General features: G+C 40.8%; 1 protein-coding gene across 1 annotated transcript in view; it reads right to left on the bottom strand.

Moving 5' to 3' along the window:
- Positions 1–18,039, bottom strand: part of LOC114597411 (uncharacterized) — a 113,021-nt gene that overhangs the window by 27,766 nt on the left and 67,216 nt on the right. Inside the window, 5 exon segments of the mRNA XM_077930873.1 lie at positions 831–1,172; positions 3,157–3,483; positions 8,596–8,937; positions 11,421–11,744; positions 14,298–14,612. Coding sequence (XP_077786999.1) covers positions 831–1,172; positions 3,157–3,483; positions 8,596–8,937; positions 11,421–11,744; positions 14,298–14,612 — 1,650 coding nt within the window.

Genomic DNA, 18,039 nt, shown 5'->3' with positions numbered 1-18,039 from the left:
GACTGGAAATCTGTTTCTTTTTAAAGGCAAGCTAAATCTAGCACATACATACCTGATGTAATGGGTATTTCTGTGGTGGTGAGGGGTCCTAAAAATAGAAAGAAGAAAGCACAGCATAAAGAGAAAGCCTATTTAAAAACCAGAAGACAGGATCTCATAGCTGTATGGTTTTTAGTTATGGCACCTCAGTGAGGAGCTACCAGAGAGATGTAATGTTTAGAAATGATGACTTACCCACCTTTTTTGGGGGGGTGTGATGGTTGCGGTCCAGTACAGCACCACAGTGTGTGGGGTTGGGAGTTGGACTAGATGACTTTTGGGGTCCCTTCCAACTATCATTATACTGCCTGCCCCCATATCCACTGCAGCTACACTGCGTGTTGGCCTGCAAACCTATGTGCATGTTCCTTGCAACACGCCCCCCCCCCGGGGGGAAAATTTTGCTTTGTGCCTTGATTTTTATTACAGAGATGGCAGGCCCTTTCACTATGATCCCAGCTTGAGCATGCCCATATATCTCTTTAGATTGCAGCCTGTACATTTTATTATTATTAATTATTATTATTATTATTATTATTATTATTATTATTATTAGTTTGATGTGTGTGCATTCTTCAAATAAATGCGTAACCAGATGTAAAGAATTGTCAGAAAAAGTTCAGCATCGCTTATTAGATGAAATAAGATTTACTGAAGTCAATAGATGATACTTCAGGGTGGGGGTGGGGAGTCAAATCATGTCCTTTATATATAGACAGAGTAACTATTATGTTTGCAAATACAGATCTAGACAAGAAGTGTATGTGTATACAGAAAATAAATTGAGGTACCTGAGCAAATAACGCTGGCATCTTCCTTATGTTTGCAATCATGAACTCCCCATCCATTATGGGAGCAGTACTCAAAAGAAGATTCATTTCCTTCGCAATGTACTTCATTCAGGAGGATGCTGCCAGAGCCGTGGCCAAAGTGGGCATTTGTGAGAGCTGCAATGGCTTCTCCGCAACCAAGTTGTTGGCACACAACCTGAGCATCCTTCAAGTCCCAACCGTCATCACAGACTGTTCCCCAGGTCCCATCATGGTGGACTTCAAGGCGACCCTGACAGCTGTTCTCTCCATTCACCAGTCTTAGGGAGAAAGGGCTTGCTGATGTTTCTGATGGTGAAATCTCTGCAAAAGGTGATGAAGAATTTTACAAGACTATTCTTAGTTCAGTTATATATAATATTGACAATTGTAAAAAAACAGCAACACCCAAAACTAAAAGCTCGTATCCATACTTACCAGTTGTAACACTCTGTTCTGTAGATTGTGGTGGTGGAGTTCCTAATTTAAAAAGAAACAGATACAATGCCAAATATTATAAACCTTGTCTCCATATCATATCACTTTTAAATAATCTAATTAATGTTTTAATGACACCCAACTGTTCTCTCCTTTCTGTCCCATGCTGAGGGTCAGTCCAGCAGAATTATACAAAGGAATGGCAGCAAAGAGTGCAAATTTGCTGCTTAAAAAACAAGATGAATTCAAGTAAATACATACCAGATGTAATGGGTGTTTCTGTGGTAGTTAGAGGTCCTAAAAAATGAAAGAAGGAAGAACAATATAAAATGAAATACTGTTTGAACACCAGAAGAGAGAAATGTATAATTCTATGGTTCTTAATTATGGCACCTAAGCCAGCAGCTATCAGATAAATTTAATGTCTAGAACTTCATTTGTATTTGGGGTTGTACTCAACAAAGCACTACATAACTCCTACCACAAGTGGAACAACTTCTGCTTGTGCAATGGAAATTTCTTCTCCTGCTCCCACTGTCCACCCCCTAAATCTGTTAGGGGGGTTTCTCCAACCACCAAGAGAAGGTTTGGGTATGAGACAGACCACATTTGTGGTAAATGATGGCACCTCTGGAGGAAGCTATCGGAGTAAGTTGATGTTTAGAACTCACATTGCTGATGTCCTAGATTGAATTCCAGACTGAGCTAAGGAACAATTTTCACTTGCAGATTTAGCTTCCAAATTTTATACTTCCTGTTGTTGTTGTTATAAAAAATATGGACTCTGCACTTAACCTATGTGTATGTTTATGTTCCTTTCATCACCCATAAGGTAAACCTTTGCTTTGTGCCATATTACCATACTGAAGAAATGACAGCAAGTGAACCCCTTTCACACATTATGGTCCCAGTATAATTCCTCATTATACTGGGACATCAGATCATTTAGTGAATGTGATAAGCAGTATATTCAGGAAAGACCAGATACATTACTTATCTCCACCATCTGAAATGAGCTCAGGTGACTTTCTGCCACAGGATGTGCACTGCTGCTGACAGTTCTTGATTATGGTTCTAAGGCATAAGGGTGAATCCAAGTGAATCATTCTATCAGTGGCTACTAGGCAAATTACCTGAATGGAGCCTATACCATCATATCCTAGGGTTGCCATATTTCAAGAGGTAAAAATCCAGATACAAAAAGTTGGTGAGGTTTTTTTTAGGGCAATTGCCTGATAGCCCCTCCATCGCTCTGCCACCACTAAGCCCGAGCTGCCCATGCCTGAGCCGTAGCCAGAACCTGGGCCACCCAGGCAAGAGCCTGAGCCTGAACCAGGGCTGCCTCTGCACAAAAAAACTAAACCAAATCCAGGACATTTGCTTTAAAATGTAAAATTCCCCACAGATGAGCATGTGGGACACCCGAAAGAGGACATGTCTGGGAATTCCCGGATTTATGGCAACCCTATAAAATCCAGTGTGTCACTGAATACTAGTTACCAGCATTTTATGATGCCAAATAAGAATTTCTCTCCCCTCGCAGAATATTCTGATAAGTGCTCAAAGTCTTGTGATCTCATGTGCTTGAGTATGCCCATATCTCTCTTTCGATTCTAGCCTATCCATTCATTATTGACATTAGTTCAATGGGTGTGCAGACCGCATATAGATTCATAATGCGCTGCAAAAAAGGAAACTTGCACAGAAAAACTCCAACAACCTTTATAAACATGAAAGAAGATTCCCAGAAGTGCACTGAAGAGAGCATAAAAAGCAAACCATGCTATTACAGTGTAGACACAATAACTTCAATGTGTTTAATGAAGATGTAGAAGAGATGCTTTAGAAATAAGCATATACAGAGTATAACTGGATATACCTGAGCAGATAACACTGGCATCTTCCTTATGTTTGCAGTCATGGACTCCCCATCCATTATGAGAACAGTCCTCAAAAGAAGATTCATTTCCTTTGCATTGTACAGCATTCAGGAGGATGCTGCCAGAGCCTTTGCCAAAGTAGGCACTTAGCAGGGCTGCAGTGGCTTCTCCACAACCAAGTTGTTGGCACACAACCTGAGCATCTTTCAAGTCCCAATCATCATCACAGACTGTTCCCCAGGTCCCATCATGGTGGACTTCAAGGCGACCCTGACAGCTGTTCTCTCCGTTCACCAGTCTTAGGGAGAAAGGGCTTGCTGATGTTTCCAAAGGAGTATTCACTGCAAATGTTGATGAAGAACATAACAACACTATTCTTTCTTCAGTTACATATAATGCTGACAACTGCATTTTTTCCACTAAAACCCAGCATCGCTACTTACCTGTTGTAACACTCTGTTCAGTAGATGGAGGTGGTGGAGTTCCTAATTTAAAAAGAAACAGATACAATGCCAAATATTTTAAACCTTGTCTTATATCACATCACTTTTAAATATCTAATTAAGTTTTTAAATCTGACTTTTCAGGGTTTCTTGTAACTGCGTATTGACCTATAAACCTTTAACTTCAAGTGTGTTGCCTTCAGATATAAGATGTTTATATTTTATCATGTCCCCTCACATAGAATGAACCAAAAAAGTCATGTCTCAGTTTTTTGTTTCAATACAACTCAGAAAATACATTTGTTATTGTTTTGCAAACTTGGTTTGAATGTAAATTATTGGCTCTTATTTTTGGTGTCTGCTAAAAAGATTTTTCTTTAGACCACCCAGCTGATCTATTTAGAATTGATGAGCATTTTAATCTGTTTTCAGATTATTGTTGATTTTAATTCTTGGAATGTTTTCAAATTATTGTAATTCATTTAAAAAACACAATTACATTATTGTTTTATATTTTTTGTTAACAACTTTGAGACATTTTATAATCAAGCGGTGTATAAATTTTAATAAATAAATGAAAATAAAGAGGCCTGATAAAAGTGTGTTTGAACTTCCCAACAGCTTTCTTTTCAAATTAATTCATTCTATGGAAGCGCGAACTCTTATTGCTGCTCCATGAATGTGAAAACCAAGGGCAGAAGTTAAAACATGCTATTTTCCCCAGAGAAGAGGGATGTACTGTAAATCTCGTTCTCCTTAACATAATATGCTAAATAGTATTACTAATGACTGACTGAATGAATTAAATTTGTATATTGCCCTGTATCCACAGGTATACAAATAAATAGCCAGAGAGTTAAAGGACGGTATAGATATAGGGTAGCCAGACCAATGAAAGAAGGGAAACTGCAATATATGCTGCTGTTAGGACACCCAATGGGACTCTCCTTTCTGCCCAACACTGAGTATAATACGAGCAGTATTATACCAAGAATGGTATACCAAGCATGGATTAAATCTCTCTCTCTCTCTCTCTCTCTCTCTCTCTCTCTCACACACACACACACAAACACACACACACACACACACACACAGCCAGGTTAATACATACCTGATGTAATGGGTATTTCTGTGGTGGTTATGGGGCCTATAAATGGAAACAAGAAAGCACAGCATAAAATGAAAGTACATGCAAACGTTAGAAAAAGGAAACATAGCTATATGCTTCTTAGTGATGGAACCCCACGAAGTAGATGTCAGAGAGATTTAATGTTTAGAACCTGATTCGTCTAAGTCCTACCTTATGTCACGTATTGTGCAAAGGAACCACCATCTTGACTTGCAAATTCAGGTTCCTAATATTTCAGGTTGTGTCTTTCAAAATATGGAACCTGCCCTTAAACCTATGACTTATCTCTCCCTCCCCAAGCAAATCATGGAGAGCCCTTTCACTCCACACTATGATCCCGGTCTAATTCCTCACTACTTGAGAACATCAGTGCATCTGATGAAAGAGATAAGCAGCAGTAGATTCAGGATAGACCAGATGAATTATTCGCCGCCACCTAGAATAGACTCAGAATACATTCTGCTGCAGGATGTGCACTGCTGCAGACAGGTATTGATCAGGAGAGTGTATACAACAAATTTCATGTGAATTGATCTATCAATGACAATTAGCCTTATTACCTTAATGGAGCTACACCATCAGTGTACTACAGAAGTTACTATAGTTACTGGGTTATAAGAAATATGTGGAGACAAAGCTATAGACTTTTTGACACTTCCCAGGATATTCTAATGGCATTCCAAGAAGTGACTTTATGTGCTTAAACATGCTCACATTTGTCTTTAGACTCTAGCCTACACATTTATTACTGAATTCAGTTCTGTGGGTGTGCAGTCCGCACATAAATGCACAATATGATGGAAAAAACCCAAAACCTCTGCACTCCACCATCATTTATCAGATGAAAGAAGATTCCCAGAAGTGAATTGAAGCGAGAGGAAAGAAATAGTGTCCTTACAGTATAGTCAAAAAACCCCACAAAATAGATGGAGGTGGTGAAGTTCCTGATTAAAAAAGAAACATATCTAATACCACATATTATGCACCTTGTCTTCATATTGTATCACTTTTAAATATCAGGGCTGCTTGTAACTTCAAACAGGCCTATACACATTCAACCTTTGTGTTATAAATAGATCACTGCGTTGTCTCCAGATATAACATGATTATGATTTAGCTTGCCACCTGTCATAGATCAAATTAAGTCATCTTTCTGTGGTTTCATCAGAACTCAGAAAATCCAATGTGTTCTTGGTTTGCAAACCTTATTTGATTGCATATCATGGGTGCATTCAGATGTATGAAAAATTGTGTCATTTCTGCACATTCCTACTTTAATTCCTCCATGATTTACCCATGAAAATGGCAGGAAAGAACGATATGCTGCTATACTGCCTCAAATTGGGTTACTTTACTTTTGCATTTTTCTGGGATAATGCCCCCCCCCCCTGGAAGCAATTAACATGGAAATGAGCACTAAACACCTGACATATTCTACGAGATTTCTGGAAGTTTTTTTAATATATATTCTGCAAAAAACTCAACTATAATTTGAAAATCAACAGATAGGGAGATGCCAGGAAGCCTATGTTTTACCCCAACCACAGTTTGCTGGATTTGAACATAATGGAAAACCATGGTTTGCTGCAAATTCAGAATTTGCTCATATAGTGGAAGGAAGAATGCAAAAGGTCAAGGCTCATGACCAGGCAGGTTTTTTTAAAAAATGTATTTTTATTAAAGATTTTCTTGGTTTACAAAAGTATGTGGAATGTCTCTCTCTCTCAGTCTTTCCCCCCCAAGTAACATTTTTTACAGATCAGTTTTGTTTGTTGAGACATTAGGAAGAAAAGGGGGAGAGAGGTGGAGAGGGGGAAAGAAGAGTGATGGTGGAGTCGGGTGGCGATGTTTCTATTTTACTTAGTATATGTGTGGTTTTGTACAGGTTCTTTGCTATTCACTTGTGTTCCTTTGGTGGTGAGAGAGGTTGGGGTTGGCCTAGGGTGTGGTTATTCATTTGTGATTGTCTGTGGTGATCTTTGTTTACATGTGTGAGTGGGGTGGGTGGGTGTTTTGGGTCAGGTTAGCCACATTGATTTGTATGCTGTCGGTGGATTTTTGTCACTGTCTTGTTGGGCTGTGTATGTGATGAAGGGGAGCCATACCAGGGTAAAGGTGTCTGCTTCTATTTGTCTCCATGTCAGTTTTAGTTTATTGGTTAATTTTTCTAGTAAGACTGTTTCCCATACTATTTGGTACCATTGATCCATGCTTACTTCTGACAAGTCTCTCCAGTGTCTGGCTATGATGCTTCTGGTTGCTGAGAGTAACTGGGTTACCAGGCAGCTTTATTTATATTTTAAAAAGCAAAATAAAGTAAATACATACCAGATGTGATGGGTTCTACTGTAGTGGTTATAGGTTCTAAAATTGGAAAGAATGTGTTAGAAGCTCCAAAAATTAGAAAGGAGAAAGCACAGCATAAAAGAAATTCCATTTAAACGCTAGAATCGAGAAACCCATAGTTACCAGGTGTGGTGGGTACTTCTGCGGTGGTTAGAGGCTCTAAAAATTAGAAAGAACAGGTTAGATGCTCTAAAAATTAAAAAGGAGGAAAGCAGTGGAGGTAGAATAAAGCTATCAGGATTAGTAGCCGTAAATAACCCCATGATTCCTCACAACAGCGGAATCTCTGTTCATTTAATGGTCATGCCAAGGAAGGTACTATGACCCATTTTGAAATCATATGAGTTGCTGATATAAGCTGTAGTGATAGCTGTTAATGATGGGTTTAAAGGCAGTAATAAAGGAAATTTTAATTATTTGTAATTGTAACAGTATTTCTAAACCACTCATTCCAAAACACACACACAAAGCAGTATTCAGTAAAACTCGAACTGAATTGGTCTACTATCAGTGCCTGCTACCCATCTTAACCTGATACAGCCTATATTTTCAGATGCAGAATACCTCTGAATACCTCCTATTTGCCATTTATTTACTTGGAGCTGCACCCCTGCCTGCTCTTCTCTTCTCTGCTCTGCTCTCCAGCTCCCTGCTGCTATTCCCACTCTCCTTTTCCAACCCCATGGCAACCCCAGGGATGGGGAACCATTTTGCAAGGACAAATCTGACAGCTGGTCCACCTGCCAATCAAATGGTATCACAAATAACATAATGGTTTGAAGTCTGGAAGCCAGGGCTATTCTTCAGGCTGTTCTGGTGCTAGCAGTGTGTGCAACCCAAAGAGCCATAGGTGGAGCTTCTGTCCTCTCACAAAACCTTCTAAAGGCACTCCAAGACTGCACTTAGGCACCCACACATTGGCCTTTGGATTCTGTCCTCTGGGTTTATTATTAAAATTAGTTCAAAGGGTGTGCAGTCTTCAAATAAAGGGATAATACTGGATGAAGGGGAAGCAATGGAAAGTTTCAGCACCGTTTCCCAGATGAAATAAGATTCTCTGTAGTGGATGGAGGAGTTTCCAATATAAAAAGAGCCTAATCATGTTCTTACAATACAAGCCATTGTATTTACATCAACAATTTATATACCGCAGTGTACAATGAGGTTACCAAATAGATAGAAAAGATTGAATCACTACTATACAGTGGTACCACGGTTTTTGAATTTCTCCATTTATGAACATTTCGGTTTTTGAACGCTGTAAACCCAGAAGAAAAGGCTTCGGTTTTCGAATACTTTTCAGAAGTTGAATGTGCCATGCGGCTTCCGTACTGAGTTTTCCATAAGTATATGCTTCTGGAAGTAAATGCTTTGGTTTTCAAATGTTTAGGAACTCAAACGGACTTCCGGAATGGATTATGTTCGAAAACCGAAGTACCACTGTATTTGCCAATGTAGATCAAGAAGCCATGCTGCAAAAATTAACACATATGGAAAATAGTTTGTGGTACCTGAGCAGATGACGCTGGCATCTTCCTTATGCTTGCAGTCATGGACCCCCCATCCCTTATGGGGGCAGTCCTTCAGAGAAGATTCATTCCCACTGCACTGTAGAGCATCCAGAAGGATGCTGCCAGAGCCTTGACCAAATTCGGCACCTGTTGGAGCTGAAATGACTTCTCCACAACCAACTTCTTTGCAGACAATGCGAGCATCATTAATGTCCCATTCATCATCACAGACGGTCCCCCACTCCCCATTATGATAGACTTCAACACGACCCTGACAGCTGTTCTCTCCATTCACCAGTCTTAGGAAGAAAGGATTTGCTGATGTTCCTGATGGCGAAGTCTCTGCAAAAGGTGATGAAGAATGTGACAAGACTGTTTCTCATTTAATAATATGTAATCTTGACAATTGTATACAAATGTAAAAAAAGAGATAAAAACAATCAATCCTTAACACCACCACCACCTTTTTGTGACTGATGGGGCTCAGTAATTTTCAGCCTACTCTGAGAATGCCAAATCCTTTTGTAGACACTTTACCTTGTGATGGAGTCTTTACTAATCTAGGCTCATTTAATGGATTCAAAAGGGGGAAAAGAACAAGGAAAAAATTGCCCGAGGTGCTAGGAACTTCAGTGACAACAGAGGGAGCTATTGCAGCAAAATAAAAGAGTAACCATCAAACAAAAATAGTTGAAAAGCAGACATTTCTGTGGCTGATTCCAATATACTTGAAGCTGTATTGTGATAATTTATTTATTGGGTGTTTATACCCCTTCTAAATGCATGAGCTCAGGAAAGTTTACAATATGTTCTCCTTTCATCAGATTGTACATCTGTTTACCTGAATTCAAGGTTCCTGAAGAGTTTTGAAATTTTCACTCTTGTGGAAATGTCACTTCTACATGTACCTACATGTACCTTCTCATGTCACTTCTACATGTACCTATATAAGGTTGACCACATATATCCCAAGAGGAGCTGGAAACCTCTGGGTCTGTTTTGTTGGGCAGCACTTGTGTAAAACCAAACCATAAACCAGTTTTGTAGCAGACATATTAACTGTTTGCAGACAGCAGCTTCCAGCAAAACTAGTTGCACAACTTGGCGTCGCATCATGCGTTGCAGAGCTGGCAAACACACCATGCATCAGATGCAGGGCTCTGCATGATGCTGAGCAAAAATAAATGCCTCATATCTTTCTGGGTTCATAGCAAAATCACATGGTTAACATGTGGGGAATGTGCTGATCTGTAATGTGTGACTTGCTTGTTACTTGAACTCATTAATATTCTCACCTTCCATTGTGATTAGCAGAGGTCAATAAAGAGATTCAGTCCCTATGTAAGTTACAAATGCACAGTAGATACCCACCCTGATTGGATATGCCCTAATTTTGTCTTTCTCTATCTATTAAATTTAAATAATTGAGTTAAGCCACACAGTACCATGCACAGAGGTCAGACTAATTTTCTCAGACTGTTGTGTACCTCCTTGAGTTGTGGTTGGCATCTCAGGGGTAACCGTTTCCTCAGTTGTGCTTATTGCTTGGGTGGTTCCTTCTGTTGTCAACAATGTTGCAGTGGTTCCTTCTGGTGTTGTAGAATACGTGTGAGCTGTCAAGAGACGAAAATAATTTTGAGTTTCATAAAGATAAAGTCCAGAAGTGATAATTGTTGGATTGTGCACAAAGATAGCATTTTTGGTGCAGCTCCAGGATGGAAAGAACAGATTCTTCTCATAGTTTCCATGTCCTTGAGTGATTTCAACTTTGTGGAGTGGATAGACTAGGACTGGGGAGGCCCACGATAAAATCCCCACTAAGTTATGGAGCTCATTGGGTAATCTTGGACCAGTCTTTCAGTCTTACCTACCTCACATGGTGGAAAAAGAGGGTGGGGTGGGGAGAAGAATGTGTGGCATCTCAAGCTCTTTGGAGCACACATTGGATACAAATGGAATAACTTACTAAATTAACTTGACATTTAACAAGGACACAAAGGGCAGTCCTGGAAACTTGGAACATGTAGCACTTCATGTAGCTTCTCAAGACTTCTTTCCATCTGAAAAGCAGCATCTCCTGCTACCTGACTAGCCTATCTATGAAGAAACGGCCATAGGAGGAAAATAAATATTATTCAAGAAGCCGTGGACATGCATGGAAGAACTTGCATGCTGCCATGAGGCTCGTTGGCTCTTGCAAATTATTTTTGTAATATTTCTTTTTTAAATGTCAGGCCTTTTTGTACAGCCCCCCCCCCCATTGTACTGCTGTCATACTTTCACTACTGTTATGCTAATTGAAAGAAGCACCCTGTGTTGAGAGCCACTTTTGTTAGCATGGAGTGTACCATTCATGTGATGAATGGCAAATCACCATGTTAAATGCAACTATTCAACTCCCATCACCAAGCGTTATAGTGGTATGGAAAACGATGGTTCGTTTCATTAAAGAACTGTTTAGATGTCATGTGTGTAGTGCAATCAACAGTGCAAAAATAAAATGAAAGACAACCGCCAACCCTCAGTCATGTGCAGAGAGCTTGTATGAATAATCCCCTATGGACTGTTCCAAGAAGTTCAATGCTGTGGCTTTAGTGCTTAAATTGTAAGGGGGAAAGGTGTTGGGAGCCCTAGCTTGCCTAGATCAGTCCTTTGGACCTAAAAGCATGACTTTTTAGTTCTCAAAGTTTGAGAACTATCTTTCTTTGGTTATTTAGCAGTAATGGGCAAACACACTGTGCATGCTCAGAGGTATTTTCATCCCTGTGTTTACTTTATATGTTCCAGACCTGATCCATGGTGAGATCATCTGGCCTCTCACAGACCACATTTACCTGAACAAATAACACCTGCATCTTCGCTGTGATTGCAGTTAGTATTATATAATCCTTGATGGTTGCATTCTCCCAGACTTGTCTCATTTCCATCACAATCCACATTGTCCAGAACAATATCTCCTGTGCCTTGGCCAAAAGGAGCACCTCTCAGAGCCGAGATGGCTTCACCGCAACCAAGTTGCTGGCATACAACAGTTGCAGCTCTTAGATTCCAGGTGTCATCACACACTGTTCCCCATTGGCCGTCAGAAAGCACTTCAACGCGGCCTTCACAGCTTGAGCTTCCGCTGACCAACTGGACAGGCAAGTAACCTGTTGAAGACACAAAGAGCAGGAATGTTGAACTGTGAATCAGACAGAGGTATTTGGCACGAAAAGGAAGCCTGCTAGGATTATTTGCATTCCCAAGTTTCCAACAGGGAAATCCATAGTAGCCAATTTCAAACCTGATGCCACTACAGGTGTGGCGGAGATGGGTATGGTTTGCACAGTGCTATAATAGGGAGATTCTATAGCCAAGAGATTGTGCAATTTAGGGTTTTGTTTCACTTTCCTCCCACGGGACTGAGCACAAGATGTAAAATGGCCCTTCTGTGATCATCAAGTGCCCTCTGCATGAGGAAGGACACGCTTGGACAAAAGCCATTGCAGCTTCACAAATACCATACAGTTTGGCATACTCTTCAGGTACAGAACACAAAAGAGACACTGTTCCTGGAGGGCTTACAATCTGCATCAGACAAAAGAGCAGGGAGAAAAGTTAGAGAAAGAAAGAAAGTGGGGAGAGAAAAGTCATGTAGAAAAGGAGAAGTTGAAAAAGAGAAGCAAAAAGAGCAGGAAATGCTTTTGCTAAAGAGAAAAAAAATTCCTTCCAGTAGCACCTTAAAGACCAACTAAGTTAGTTCTTGGTATGAGCTTTCGTGTGCATGCACACTTCTTCAGATACACTGTGTATCTGAAGAAGTGTGCATGCACACGAAAGCTCATACCAAGAACTAACTTAGTTGGTCTCTAAGGTGCTACTGGAAGGAATTTTTTTTGTTTTGACTATGGCAGACCAACACGGCTACCTATCTGTAACTTTGCTAAAGAGGTTACTGTGAACAGCATGGAAGAAAAGGAATTACTCTGACGATGGGTCATTTAGCCCTGTGCATTGTGGGCAGGATGACAAAAGACGGGACAAAGTAAGGGGGAAATGCAGCTTACGCCAACAAGCAGAAACAAAGCAGATGGTTTTACCACTACCATGGAGAACAGAATAGCCCTACTCCTTTAGGGATATTCTCACTTCCAAGTGAAAGAAGACTTGCAAGAAGAAAATCATAACAAAGAACTGTATGGCATGAATGACATCAGGCATGAATGATATTATCACTCCCACCCCCTAGCGCAAGGATGAATCCAACTAACATAAGCCCTAGCCAGCATAGTCAGTGGCCAGCAATAATGCGAGCTGTCATACAACAATTAATGGAAGGTCACAAATTCCCCTGTCCCTTCCCAGGATGTAATTGAAATCCCACTGGCTGCAACCTAGAAAGGAACATCCAACAATCTGGTGAATACTTTTGCCTATGCCACAAATAAACAGACTCACCTGTTGGTTGATCTCCAGCATCTGTAAATAAGAAACAGAAATTGTTATGGTTACTGAACTGTATCTGTGCAAAAATCACAGTGCTGTTAATATGTGATTTTAATGAAAATCCTTCTAGTTAAGCATGCTGTCCTGATACCTTTTGTACTCTCATGTTGCATTGATGAACATGATCCCATGGGGTTGTGATTAGTGTCATGTAGTTGTGCATTGCTGTGTATTGTATTGTTGAATTTTTTATTCATTCTTATTACAAAACTGAAATAAACACATGTGTCATTGATACTTAGGTTAACTGAATTGTATAACTATCAAGACATGGAGTTAACCTTTTAATAGCTTTCTGCTGTCTCTTGCTTGCAACTCCCCACCCTTATTGAATAGTCAGTGTCATTAGAGATTACAAGTCTGTCATAGCTCAGTTCCAGATGAATTCGTTTTTCTGTGCCCTATTCCATCAAAATATCTGCTTCCTTGGGGTATCTCAGCTTCCATAACAGTAAAAAAGTTTAGTACTGGTCATGCTTGATCTGCTTGTGCATTGAAAGCTATGCTCTTTGATTCTCAGGCAGTCATCCAAATATTTTAATTGTCCACAGTCATTTGTTCTGTATGCAACCTAACCCTATTCAAATTGCATTCCCAATTATTCAACTCTCTGATTGTTCAAATTGTATTACTCCCAAATCACCTGAATAAATTGAAATTGTGTTGTGCCTATAGTAGGTGGTTTGTCTGAAGCACTCAGCTTGCAACCAGGGATGGACAAATTCATCATTTTCAGTCCTTCATTTTCCCAATAATAAGTTCAGTTGGGAGCTTTTCCACATCAGCATGCATATATATATATATATATATATTCTCATGAAAATCCACCAGCAATTTAGTGTGAATTTCTCCTAATCTATGCATTGTTGTATGCAGTTTTACTTGATATACACAATTTTTCAAGGCATTTTCTCAAAGTATAATGGTTGTTTGGATGTTATTTTAGCTAATATATGCATTTTTATGCACACTTTGCCTGGTATATTTTTGTGTGTACATATTTCTTGGTGACAGAGTTGCAAAGTTGAAGAAGCAGAAGTTTAATAAAAGAGCTGCTTTTAGGCTTGCATATTGTTTCAGAAAATGTGAATTACTTGGTTTTCCCATTCGAATTGAATCTAATTTCTTCCCCATCCCTACTTGTAACATCATTCTTTGATGTGTTTGAAGTTTGTTTGCAATTGAAAAACCCTACATAGTGTACAGAGAGATGTTACCTGAGCAGACGACACTGATGTCTTCATTGTGCCCACAGTCATTTACCAACCATGTAGCATGAGGACAGTCCCAGAGGTAGAGTTCACTTCCTGTGCAGTTCACATCGTCCAGGAGTATGGGTCCAGCTCCTCGGCCAAAATAAGACCATCCATACACCGTGGTTGCCTCTCCACAATCAAGTTGTCTGCACACTACATGTGCATTTTTCTTATCAAAGTTGTCATCACAAACAGTCCCCCAAGTTCCTTCGTAGTTGACCTCAACTCTCCCAACACACTTGTTCCATCCATTCACTAAACGCAACTGCTGAGCACCTTTGTAAAACAAAAAACCCAAAATGGTTGTTAAGTTAAATGCAAGTATACCAGCTCTATAATGTTCTGTATTATAAGGAAACATAAAGTCTGCAAGCTTATTGAGTGTTTGGGAGCAGTGCAGGAGATGGTGGATACATACAAGTTTTATGATGTCTTAATTCCTGGGAGAACTTATTTTTCCCACATAAATCTGTAGACAGGATTCTACAGGAGCAATTTTGTGAACTTCATTAACAATCTAAAGGGACAGATTCTACCTCCCCCCACCAACGTACAGCCTGATCATCAACTACTCCTTGATGCATATTCATCTGACCCAAATCTATTTCTCGACTCACAATTGCCACCCTTTAAAATAGCCCTTCTTTAAACATCAACACACTGCTAAGGCTTTTATGCACATTCATGGGTAATGTGTAATTTGCTCTTGGGAATCACCAGTGAACTTGAGAAGGTGTGACACACTCCTAATAGTTAAGACACATAAATTTGGCCTCCTGCAGCTTTCGTCTGTTCACAGAAGGCTTTTGATCCAGTGGAGAAATCACACCGGTGAAATAGATGAGGAGACTTTCTCTCTCTCTCTCCCCCCGCCCCCCATTCCTTCTTCATAATTTCCTCCCAAAATCTGGATGGCTGGAGGAACCTCTGGAAGAGTACGGCTTCAGGAGGAAGGAGGAATTGGCCAAAAATTACTCCCTTCTTCCTTCCATTGGTGGGAGCATCCTGGGCAGAATTCTGCTTTGGAATTGTTACTGCCAGTTGAGGGTAAGTCTGAGTACAACCCAGTTTGCCTGAATAATCAGTTTTTATAATACATATCCCTGGACTTTTCATCCTTGGAGTTCTATCCTTTTGTTCCTGTATGCCCACGGAACCAAGAGATAAAATTTAATAATGGTTTTAGTAGACTTAATTGCTGAGTGGTTTCCTGCACAGTTGAATATGCTCAGCTGCCTACCAGTTTCATGCAGGCCCACTTTTGCTGGGATTTAAGCAGAGAAGCAACCCACCCCCAAGCCCAAGGCAATATAAGCACAGTACCTGATTCATGTAGGAGAGCAGAAGGTATCAACACCATCCAAAATAAGCGTATCTGGGCACCCATGTTTCGGGTTGGTTTCTGCTAAAATAAAGAAATGGTGAATTTCAGAATTTATAAGCATTCTAATCTGCTCTGGAAACCATGTGGTTTGCAATTTGATCTTTCTTTTTGAACTCCCAGATCTATGTCACGGAAGTCCGGGATATTTTCATTTCACAATCCATATCCCTGGAAATAGACAGTTACTGATTATTATTGCTTTGGAGAAGCCAGTGGGAACATAAGTGTCCAACACTCAAATCACATATAATGCCATCTGATTTAACTGCTCCAGGAAATACTAGTGTTTCCCCCCAGAGGTAATGGTGTTGTTTAATCTGCTTTCCAAATACCAGCATGTTATCCTAGATGTAGAGATAGAGTGCTCAGGTGAGAAAAGAGAAAGGCTCCTTTTACTATTAATAATTGTGTAGATGAGGGAATTTCAGCAAACCTTGCTTGTATGAAAACTATGTATTGCATTTCCTCTGCCTTAGTTTATTTATCGATCTAGATTTGTAGACCACCCTTCATCACTTATACTGATCTCAGAGCAGTTTTCAGAATATTATATAATAAACAACAGCTACAGAAATACACTTCAGTTAAAACAATAATTAAAACCAACAAAGCCACAGAAGAGCCCATGTTTCTTTGGGTGGCAGAACTGCATTGCAGAGTTGGAACAGTACCATGTTTCAAAGAATGGCTGCTTTTTGGTCCCCATAGTGTTCCAGAAAGTGCAAATTAGTTGGTTTACCCATTCAAATTGAATCTAATTTCTCCCCCATTCCTCCTAACGTTCTCCACAGAATAGGTACACATTTTAATGTCAAATAAAGTGTTTGGCTCTAAACCAGAGGTGGGAAACCTTTTCCAGCCCAAGGGCCACATTATTTCATCTTCTGGGGGCCACACACCAGTGGAGGGCAATTGCCGGAGGAAAAATGGGCGTGGCTAGTGGTAGTAGATGTGGTCAGAGGCAATAGCAGGTGAAACAGCAGTTGTGACACTGACCCTTGCATAGGAGGCTGCATTCTAAGTACACAAAAACCAGATGTTTCTATACACACAACTCCCACCCAGCACCAAGTAAGAAGCCATATAGTGCAAAGTGCAAAGACGCAGTCAAACCACTCAAGGGGAACTCAGAGTAGGGCTGGTGAGAGTGTGTGACCTGGGTGGGGGGAATCCTAAGGCCTGGAGGGGCAATAAAGGTAAAGGTAAAGGTACCCCTGCCCATACGGGCCAGTCTTGCCAGACTCTGGGGTTGTGCGCCCATCTCACTCAAGAGGCCGGGGGCCAGCGCTGTCCGGAGACACTTCCGGGTCACGTGGCCAGCGTGACATCGCTGCTCTGGCGAGCCAGAGCCGCACACGGAAACGCCGTTTTCCTTCCCGCTTGTAAGCGGTCCCTATTTATCTACTTGCACCCGGGGGTGCTTTCGAACTGCTAGGTTGGCAGGCGCTGGGACCGAATGACGGGAGCGCACCCCGCCGCAGGGATTCGAACCACCGACCTTTCGATCGGCAAGCCCTAGGCGCTGAGGCTTTTACCCACAGTGCCACCTGCGTCCCTGTTGTGAGGGGCCATACTACTGAGCAAACTACAAGAAATTCTGCTAAGATAAATCAAGTTTTGTTTGGGACTAATCCACAAAAAACAGGTGTTAGTGACTGCAATCTTTATTTGCCAAGTCTTGCTCAATAATAGAGAGAAAAGCTGATCTTGAGCAGATAAGCTTGTAAGCTGGTAAATTCCAGCTTCAAGGTGTGCCTCACCCCTTAAGGCACTGGAGAAGTTGTGACTACATGGTCCCAGGTGAGCTGCCGTTCTTTCAACTTCGCACCTCCCCAATCTGCAATCTAGAATAAGAATGCTGATGTACTTTATGTGGTAGTATGAAGATTCCTGAGATGTAAGGGGGGAAGCTGAGGTTGGGCAGTGCTGAATAAACGCTAAGAATTATTTCAAACCCCCATTTCTATTTCAAAATGGATTGGTCATATACATTAAAAGTTGATTGGGCCTCATGCTAGTTTCTCCCTTTTGATTTTGTTGGAAGAGATAAACGCCTCGTCCCCAAGTGCCCTAGAACGCATGGAAAGCAAGTCCATATTCAGAAAGGGTGGCAACCTAATAGATCTGCATTAACCCCCCCCCAGCTGCTACCGCATTGCTTCACATGCAATACCATTCTGGAGGACCTCTTACATGGCTTGGGGGAGCGCAGAGGACTGCAGTGTGAACAAGGCAGGAAAGCCTCATTCCACAAGCAGAACACCAATTGCTCTGCTAGAGATTGCTGGGCCAAATTGGATAAGGCGCCATTCATGCCTC

This window comes from Podarcis muralis, chromosome 6 (assembly GCF_964188315.1).
Source record: "Podarcis muralis chromosome 6, rPodMur119.hap1.1, whole genome shotgun sequence".
In the NCBI taxonomy this organism is placed as follows: domain Eukaryota; kingdom Metazoa; phylum Chordata; class Lepidosauria; order Squamata; family Lacertidae; genus Podarcis; species Podarcis muralis.
The sequence above is the reverse complement of the archived record's forward strand: the minus strand, read 5'-3'. Positions and strand labels throughout refer to the sequence as shown.